Source organism: Monopterus albus, unplaced genomic scaffold (assembly GCF_001952655.1).
Source record: "Monopterus albus unplaced genomic scaffold, M_albus_1.0 scaffold41.1, whole genome shotgun sequence".
Classification (NCBI taxonomy): Eukaryota; Metazoa; Chordata; class Actinopteri; order Synbranchiformes; family Synbranchidae; genus Monopterus; species Monopterus albus.
The window spans coordinates 458231-468228 of NW_018127921.1; the positions used below are offsets into that span (position 1 = coordinate 458231).

A 9998-nucleotide genomic window follows, 5' to 3' on the forward strand; every position below is an offset into this window, starting at 1 on the left:
GAAGAGCGGCCACGGTTCATCCACCTTGCCCGAGAGCTTTGACGGCAAGACCAACAAACCCATCCCCAAACCCCGCATCAACATCCGCAAATCTGTAAGTATCGCAGCCGCACAACTGCGTTGCTGTTTAAAGGGAAAATCCATCCAAAAGTCACTTCACATCCCCTGGTGTTTTTGTTCGTTTAAAAGGTGAACTGATGACTTTGCAAGGCTGATATTCAACACAGGACTATTTTAGTAAAGAAGAACAGAAACATTATATTTTGTGATGGATTTTCACTTTAGCCTCTGATGTCACCTCTCACTTTAAACTCTTGAACTCACATGTAGCTTTTCTGTATCTGCTTCTAATCCTAACCAGCGTCCCACTAACCCATTCTCACTCACATCTGTTCATAACGTCCATCCCTCTCCTCCAATTCTGCCCCGTCTCTTATCCCTGTGCATTTACATGATTTCAGCTCTCAGTGCGGTTTACTGGGATTATCTTGGAAACCTTGTGTTTTGTACGTATGAGTCTCGGCCCAGCGGAGGATGTAGCAGAGGTGTAGGTGGATATTGTGATCTGTGAAGTGTCCATTCGGTCTTGCTGTCCCTGTAGTCTCTTGCGCACTGGGCTGATTGATGAGGCCCGTTTGCCCCGGGGCCCCGGGGAGGTTTGCTTGGCTTGTGTCATTCTGTGTGAGAGGGAGTGTGTGTTTGTGTGTACGAAGATAAAGGATCCTCATGTGGAGGACTCCTACATGCTGCAGCCTTGCATGGAGAGAACAAATTTATTGACATTTCAGTCCAACAGATCCTCGTCAAAAGAGCTGTAGTTTGCAGAGGCCTCTGATGGAGTTTAGGTATGTGTCAAGAGCATAGAATCTGCAGACAGCGTGTTTGATGTTGGTTCATTCAGGGTCCTCAAAGCTGCAATATACCTTTTTTTGTTCAGCTTGTTTGGTAAAATCCAAACAAGCAATTTCACTGTATTTTAGCAGCAGTACTGTAGTGTTTCAGGAAGTTGATGATGACTGTGATACAATTCAATGTGATGTTTCTGACCACAATAATTGTAGAAAGAAAATTTGAAACCAGACCTCCCTCCCAGTGACCTCAGCGCCTTCATACATTACTCTGTAATTTGATCACATAGTGTAGCCTTGCATACTCAAACCTTTGAGGCAAATCTCAACACAGACCCTGAACAATCTGTACCAATAAAGTGCTGCTGTTTGATCCCCGAGTCTCACATTCTGTTATAAATTTCTGAGTATGGCCTTTAGCAATGTCTCCTTCAACCACAGCGTCACAAAGTCTATCTGTAAACCTGTTGACCTCCCATTAACACCCAACAGAGCTTTAAAATAGTCTCACTAACTCACGTTACACACACTTCCTTCCTCCACCAACACACATCAGCTGGCGCAGCGGCACATGTGTGCCTGAAGGACCAGGTATAGAGTTACAGTGGCTGCTATATCAGTGTGCTTCAACCAAATTGAAGTCCCTTTAAATACTGTGTGTCACTGATGAAAGAGACAGCGATGGAGGGGAATGGGTGGCTTTGGAGGGATGGTCTCACTTTTTAAAATTAGAGCGAGACGATGAGGAGATATTGAGAGAGAGCAGAGAAGATGCGGTTTGTGTATTCGCTCTCCTCCTGTGTGTGTGTTTATGCAAAGCTCGTGTGCGGTCGTGTTGCCTACAGAGATGATGGACGATACACACAATCTGCTGACTTGGCTACCATTACATTAACCATTAATTGCCTTTTTTCTGCCTGTGTTCACATGTCTGTGTGTGTATGTGTGAGATGTAGTTAATGACTTGTGCTGTGCAGCAGGGCACAGATACTGCAGGATTCACTTAATATTCCTGCCACCTGCCAGCCATAATCTCCATCCTGCAGCACCTCTGAAGCCCCTAGGCTTTAAAATACTGTGGCTTTGTTTCTCTGCCCACAAGTATCCATTTCTCCACACCCTCCCATAAGCATTTTTATGTTGTGTGTGTAATTTGAGTACATCTGCTTGTGAATTTCCTTCATCCACTTAACTTGTCCTTATGAGTGTGAACGTGTCTGATACGACTCTTTTGTCTTTGATCAGCATGTTACTGTAATTTGAGTGTAGCTTCAAAGTAGTTGAATTACATGAGCCTAACCATGTATGATTGACTCTTACAATTCTGTTTCTCAAAGTGAGTGAAAAAGCCTGCCAGTGGTGTGAAACCAGTTCGTTTCCAAGCAGCTGATTCATTTGGTCTAAGAGCCAAAGATTGTACTTAAATTTTTTTCTTTCTTTAAAAACTGTAGGAGGAGCTGAAACTTGACTAGAACCCATTTGGCCTCACTGGCAGAATTCTTCATGAATTTGGAGAAACGTGAAAAAACCGAGTGTGACTTATGAAGATGTTTGCAGAGCGACGTTCTGTACAGCTGCTGTGTCATATTCATCTTGCTGGGAGTGTCGTTGCCGTGCAGGAGTTGCTATATAAATGTGCCGTAACGTGGCCTACTCTGGCTTGAGTTGTGCCGTTTTGCAGTAATGCTGCCGTCCCACACTGTTGCCAGGGCGATGAATTTGCTGCCATGTTGTTGCCATGGTTTTTGCTGTGGTTTTGGAGTGTTGTTGCCGTGTGTCTCCTCTTGTCACTGTTGTGGTTTTTGCCTCGCTGCTATGGTGTTTTTGGTGCACTTTGACCTCTATATGACCTCTGCCCCTGTAGGTCATCATGCCCCCCTCCAGCCGCTGGTCACTGGGCCACATTTACACCCCTCACCGGCCTCCTCTCCACCCTCCTCTTCCTCCCCCTCGACTCTTCCATCTTCCTCACAAAGCTCAGTCTCAGGTCCTCCACGCTTTTCCTTCTCTTACCTTTATTTCTTCACGGTTTTTCTTAGTCGAAGAGAAAGCGCCGTTTGTAAGTGCTTCCATTTTATCCTGTCGCTTTTATTCAATTGCATCCTCGTGTGTTGTGTTTGTGTCTCACTCTTCAGTTACTACCTCAATGTGCAACCGTTAGTAGTGTTACTATTAAAAAAAAGACGCGAGAGTTCAGTCAGCCTTGCAGGGCTAACCCACTTTGTCTTACGGCTAATACAGAGCTGAAGTGCAAACCCCAACCTTAGTGCCTCAGTCAGTTTTTATGTGCCCCAGTGCCTTCTTAAAGATCAATGTGCAATTGAAGTATCAGAACCAATAAACAGAACCTCAAAGTGTTTAAAAAATCATGACTACAGTCCATGCATTCACTCGTTGAATGCTCACAATGAGCTTTTGGTAATGATCCCCACTCTTCCTCAGCGTTTTCTGAAAAACAAAGCAGGTGAGTTTTTAAAGGGTCGTTAGAAGAATGCTCAACCCAAGCATACACACAGAGCTGAGAAATGATTCAAATGTGTGATTAATTCCTCTTGCAAGTAGCATGTTTTGCATTGACTGATTACTGGTGTCACTGCAGCATTACTTCAGGTTCCTATGTTCCTTCTGTAGAAAGTTGCCAGGGTGCTGATATAAAACTTGTTTTGCAGGCAGACATAATTCTGTCAGTGGGTTCATGTAAGGTTGATGAATTTGAGCCCAGGGAAGCTCTGGATGAATTCTTTACTAAGCATGGTGGGTGTTGTGCTGCTGGGAGACTGAAAGTGTGTCTGATTGTGCATAGTCCTGTAACCCCATAACATGATTATAAGGTGTGTGTGAGAGAGAGAAAAGACAGAATTGGATTAATGCACTATTTTATATACTGATGGAAGCAGTGTGTTGACAGAAGATTAGTGAAATATGGCTCTGTTGGTGTTTGCAGAACAGATCTTTAATGCATTTGATATATTGTTTTAATTATTATATACATAAGCAGAGTGCAAGGACAAGTTTAGTCTTCCACTGTCAAAGCTGCAGCACTCACAGTCAAGTCCCCCGTCCCCTGAAATCATTTGAAAATAAACCAGTAGATTGGAAGAAAAGCACCCTCAGCAACAAAATCCAGTCACTTGATTGGCTGCCGTGTGTTTATTTTTGAGAGCATGTTTGCTACTCAGCTTTGAAGCTACAGTAGCAGACACAGTGCCCTCTTCTTTGAAATCTAAATCGCTGGGCTGTACAGGAAGTGACTTCTACATCTACAGTACAATTTCAATGATGCAAGGCCATCAGGATGTTGCTTCCATGTGCCCTGCTCATCTTTATCTCATTTCCCCAATACTTGACTTGGTTTCCATTACATTACACAGCACATTCATTCCACCATCACTTTATCATCATCAAACTGAATTAGACAATTGTACAAAATACAGATTTTTAAAAACCAAGAAACAGCTGTCTGCATTGATGAATTATTTGATTTGAAAACATGCATCCTACAAAGTCTATACAGTAATAGGTTGTCAAAAGTGAATATGTTGGTCACAGGAGCTATTTTGGCTGTGTTCTACTTCTCTCCTCGTTTTCCTTTTTTTAAAATGGTTTTCTTCTCTGTCTCTGTGTCAGATGGAGCAGCCAGACCAGAAAGGCCACGCCAACGTGCCGTGGATTGTGGAGCCCGGTCAGGAGGCGAAGAGAGGAGTCAACACCAAGTACGAGACCACTATTTTCTAACATACACCTGCCTTGTCCACTCCTGTGTGTGTGTGTGTGCCTTTCAGAGGTTGCCCTGTACTGGGGCCCTGCCCCGGAGTTGGGCACGAGCGACCGTGTCGCCTCACCGGCTGAAAACTAAAAACAAAACATCCCGCCCCGCCCCCCGTTAGCCAAGCCTGTCTGCTGCATGATGACATTTGGCGCTGCTCTCTCTCTCCTTCCCTCTTTTGTTTCCGCCGTCCCGGGTCCCATCTTCCTGCCTGCGGGGCTGGCGCATGACCTTTGAACCCTGGGCTGCAGTGCACCTCTGTCTCCACCTGTAGGGGAACAGGCAGCTTAGTTTATTCACTTCCTGTTTGTCAGCCAGCCAGCAGACAACTAATTTGTTATTCTGCCTCCCCCTGCCCCCTTGTGTTGACGGGTGTAACCATTTGGCTGTGTCTCTCTCCTCCAGCTGCCTCCATCGCTCAGTATTCTCTACACTTCAGCCCCTCTGTCCAACTGCCCCACCAGCTTCAATGTAATTTGAAACCAGAAAATTACGAAGTGCATTACTTTTACTGAAGAAAAAAAAATTGGAGGATCTGATTTTGGAATTATGACTGTCTCCTAATTATGAGATAATGCAGGGATTGGAATGGTGCAGAACCTGTCTGAGAATCATCAGGTTTTAAAGAATTCTTAAGTAATTCAGTGACAGTTGTCAGTACATACAATAGTACACAACTAAAGTGAACTCTAGTGTAATTATTGTAGCACAACAGAGCCCAAGCTTTTAACATTTAATGCAACTGTTTCCAAAAAACACTGATATTTAAAGCTCATAATCATTATGTAGATAAGCTATATAGGATCTAGACAGTTAAATCAGGTAGCCTGTAATGCCTCCGTCTTCTCAAATAATGTTTACTGATAACCACTGTAAAAGGTTTTACTAAATCCTGATCTTGTAATTATGAGAAAACATTTAACAGTACATGTTAATAAGCATCACTTGTGTGAATAGATATAAACTGACAAGAAACGAAGTATAAGCTACACTGTTCCATTGATGCAGTGTGTTAATGGGTGCCATTCGTAGCAAATATTTGTTTATGCTTTGGATCAGTAAGTACAGCAACTTAACTAGCAGCAGTAAATTTTTGGTATGTGTTAATATTTTTGGCTGTATTAACAGAATTACAAGAATACTGAAGGAAAAACTTAAACCCAGCACTTCTCAAGCAGGTTCGGAATGCTTTCAAACTGCTCAGTACATGTACATATATATTGAGTTACAGTGTCACCTGCAACATGGGCTCCTTTGTTTAGCCAATATGTGTTTACAATTTGGAACACCAAGTACGCTGAATTAGCAGTTCACTTTTGCTCATACTTGTACCATCAGTGAATTACTTCAATACTAAAGAATTCTTTCAAACGATTTTCAGGCAAGTTCTGCAGCATTCCAAGCCTTGCATTATCTCACAGTTAGGCAAAAGTTAGTTGGAATTGCAAGAAAATCGTCCAATTAGTTTTTTCTTTGGCTAATGCTGTGTGCTTTGCAGAAAACTGCTAATAGCTGTAACAGTGTTTTAGCTGTCTGTTGAGCTCAGCATGGGGCGCTGACATTAAGGAGGGATAATGTCTGACATGGCAAATGGAGGAAGTTCAGATTTTTTTAAACATTTTTTTAATCAAAGAGGAGAGTTGATGTAGCACATTCTAATTTGGACAAACTGGTTCATCCAGCAGGCTACTAGAATGTAAACTTTTTGATTCTTTATATCAGATTATTTTTTTGAAAATACTAACTGTAAACTTGACCTGTGACACAGGAGGATGTAGGTGATATTTTGCTTCTGTAGGACCTTTTTCAGCACGTGCGTGTGTATATTTTCAGAATTATTTTAATCACTTGGATTTTTCCTTGGCCGTGATCAATATTTTATTTGGGGAAAGAAGTTCTTGTGTGTAAAGGTTTAGCATGTGGCCTGTGAGACGCATGGTGGCCATTTTGGATTTGCTGAGCAGGGGGGCCGGTGGAGAGGCGGGGTGTGAGGGCTATCTCGATAAGTGATGTCATCTCATTTGCAGGGCAATGCCGGACGCTCATGTCTATTACTGTGGAATGCAAAGAATGTAGCCAGCCCTAAACACGGACCTTGTCACACATACAATGCAAACGGACTACAAAGGACTGCAAACATGGATGCCACTTCAGTGTTTAAGGTTGACTACAGAAATATTTATCCACATGATGCTTGACACAGTAAACACTGAACCAACAGACAGTGACATACACTAACAGGACTGCATCTCGACAGACGGTCTGCTCTGAATGTACACTTATTTGAAAGCAGCCTCAACTTTCTGCAACGACAGCAAGACCTGTTTTATGCGCCAAACGGGGACACATGACCTTTGAACTTGGGAGGTTACAGGGCATCTGTTGGTAAAAGACACCAGAGGGCGTCTGGCTGGCTCTTTGGTCTTTTTAAAGGATAACTGGGTTTTTTGAACCTGCTGCATTTCCCCTAAAAGTGCATATGGTGACTACGGCTCGTGCTAAGTTTGTTACCACTGCCTCGATTTTTGGGGAGATGAGAACTTTCGTTAAAATGTCATCACCGGGGCAACCAGTTAGCCTCCAAGAAGCTCCAGAACAAACATAATTTCAGTCAAATCATTTCTCATGCTTATCTCCGAGTCAGAAAGAAAGCACATATAAAATATAACCATCAAGGGTGGCCATTACTGCTACCTGCATAGGACGATCACCAGTCAGCCAGCAAGTTGACCCAGATATATATTCCTATGCAGTTATAGCTTGGTTGCCCCAGTGACACCTTTTAACACAACTTTTCATTTCTCTAAATGTCTACAATGGTAGTGATAGCAAAATGATCAGCTCTAGAGTCACCAAACCCACTTTTAGGTGAAATGCAGCAGGTTCAAAAAAACCAAAGTCATCCTTTAAATAAAGAAAAAACAGAATATATGCACAAGCGCATAAATGTGACTGGACTAGCTGTAACACTTCAGATGCAACAACTGTGTCTTGGATGGTGAACCTATGTGAAGAAACCTGCATCTGACATTAAAAAAAAAAAAGTATTCTATAAGTATTGCCCGACATTTTAATGTTTAATATGAGAGTATTATTACATGATGATTATTCTTGTGCAACTCTTGCCTACTGTTGTCTTAATGTTATATTATTTTTATATGATATGCTGAGATGAAACCTTGGGCTTGAGAATAATGTCCATCCTTTAAAAGAATCTAGATGATCATACTTGTACGCAGAGTGAATGTTGCAGGTGGCTAGCTAACTCTTGTCAGGTCAACCCTCCATCATTTCTCATGGGGCTCTACTCTTATCTAGCAGATGTACTATTTTAAACGCAGTATTACTGTATTTGGATGACACATCATCCAGTTATAAAATGTACATAGATATTTTGCCAACTCATTGTTCATACATGTAAAAGAATAAAGCATTTACATGGCACTCAAATCAAGGTACCAAAATAAAGGTTGGATATTTAACAACAGCTGGTAGATTGTGAGATGTATTTTGAGTGAAATGGATTATATGGTGACATCAATGCTGACCAACTAATGTACATAGGCTTGGGCTTCCAGCACACTGATTTTTGTAATTTTGGCCATTATTTATATCCTTGTAAAGCACATGGAATAAAATACGACTTCTACAACCATTATTTATCCTCAAGATAGTTTTCTTTTCTTTTCTCAACTACATAGAGATGTTTTACAAAATCTGAAAGGATAATTGGTTACAACTTGTCCTGTTTGCTGTAGTTTATTTGTTCTGATAAAGTTGTACTTGCCAAAGTAATTGGAGAATTGTGGGAACACATCAGTACAAACGAGACCAGAAAACACTGGTCAGACAATTAGACCAGTTCTCAACAAACCTAAAGTTTAACTAACCAAGGGCTGCCACTTTATTTATTTATACGTTTTTTTTTGGAAAAATAAATAAATAGATAAAAATCACATTTGAACTGACATGAAATTCGTTTGAATTCAAATGCAAGAAAAAGAAAGCTTACATGATGTATTTAGAATGTGTAGCCAACATTTGGACCCACCGGACTTCTTCAGGGCAATGTAGAACAGTCAGGCGAGGCTGTAGAACGGCTGCTGCTCCAATGGTCTGTGATAACATTAACTTTGGTAGCAGGATTGCAGCTGAGTTTGTAAACCATTTACTGCGACACAGCTCTGGTGTTATCATTGTCCGATCAGCGCGACTTTGCTCGCTACTCTCCTGCATTTTGTCCTTGTAAACAATGTTACTAGCTTACTATACTGAGAGGTCAACAAGACGTAACTCGTCATGCTGACAGCAAATGTTAGGTACGTCCTCTATTGGACCTCAAGGCAAATTACATCAAATGGCCTGGTGCGCTTATTGACATAGTGTACATTGTTGCACTCGAGCATGTCATTACTGTCCAAATTGTGTTTTTACCACATTCAAACAAATGTTTCTAATAAAGTGACAGCCCTACTAATTCTTATTATTCTTCAGTTAATTGTTTAGTCTACAAAATGTCAAATATCTTTTTCCTCCATTTTTGGGTGAAAAAAGTTATTTGACATTGTCACTCAGAATCTCGGTATTTTGTAGAGTAAACAATTAATAGACAAAGATTATAATCCGTTGCAGCCCTTGGTTGGCTAAACTTTACCAACCAAAACATTCAGGTTATAAAAATATATAACAGAGAAAAGCAGAAATCTATAAATTGTTTAGAAGCAGAAAACTATTTTGTCATTTCAAAATAGTTGGTAATTAAGTAAGTAGGAAGTCTAAAAACTGATGGTCATACTGAGGCTTTATACCCGTCTGTGTGTCTTATGACACTGCTGCATCCCCACATGTCAACAATTAATTTGGTGTGTACAATCACTGCTGATACAACCAAAAGTCTAATTAAACGTTATTAACCAGAGTATCTTCAGTTTTTGATTTTACAACAGAACAAATGTATCTGTAATTCTGTTCATTAGCAGAACCAGAACTAGCTTGTATTTGTGAGTGTTTTATAGATAATTCTACAAAATCTACTGCCATCTGTGGTCAGAATCGGAGCCATCAACTATCAATCTAACCTTACATACAGCAGTGAGTACCACATACCTCGTGCTGGACCAGTACTTGGCGGTGATGTCGTCATAGCTCGCATTCCCTCCTCCAGACCCAGCACCTGAAATGAAACACACAAAGAATGGGTATTCTGCACAATTCAAATAATAAAGCAGCAAACAGAGAATTGCTTGTTTGCTGACTAATAAACTAAACTGTACCGACTCCTGAGGCTAATTATTTCATGCTGCTCTGAGGAGCAAACACATTCTCTCACACAGGAACAGCTTTTGGACTCCTGATTCAGCCTGATTAATAAATCAGCAGGGTAT

At 41.3% G+C, this 9998-nt stretch overlaps 1 protein-coding gene across 1 annotated transcript in view; it reads left to right on the forward strand.

Moving 5' to 3' along the window:
• LOC109959896 (ankyrin repeat and sterile alpha motif domain-containing protein 1B-like) overlaps positions 1 to 9532 on the forward strand; it is a 60872-nt gene extending 51340 nt beyond the window's left edge. Inside the window, exons 10-11 of the mRNA XM_020599632.1 lie at positions 5 to 94; positions 4476 to 9532. Coding sequence (XP_020455288.1) covers positions 5 to 94; positions 4476 to 4583 — 198 coding nt within the window. The 3' untranslated portion in view covers positions 4584 to 9532. The remainder of the gene's footprint in view (positions 1 to 4; positions 95 to 4475) is intronic.
• Positions 9533 to 9998: the final 466 nt, after the last annotated feature.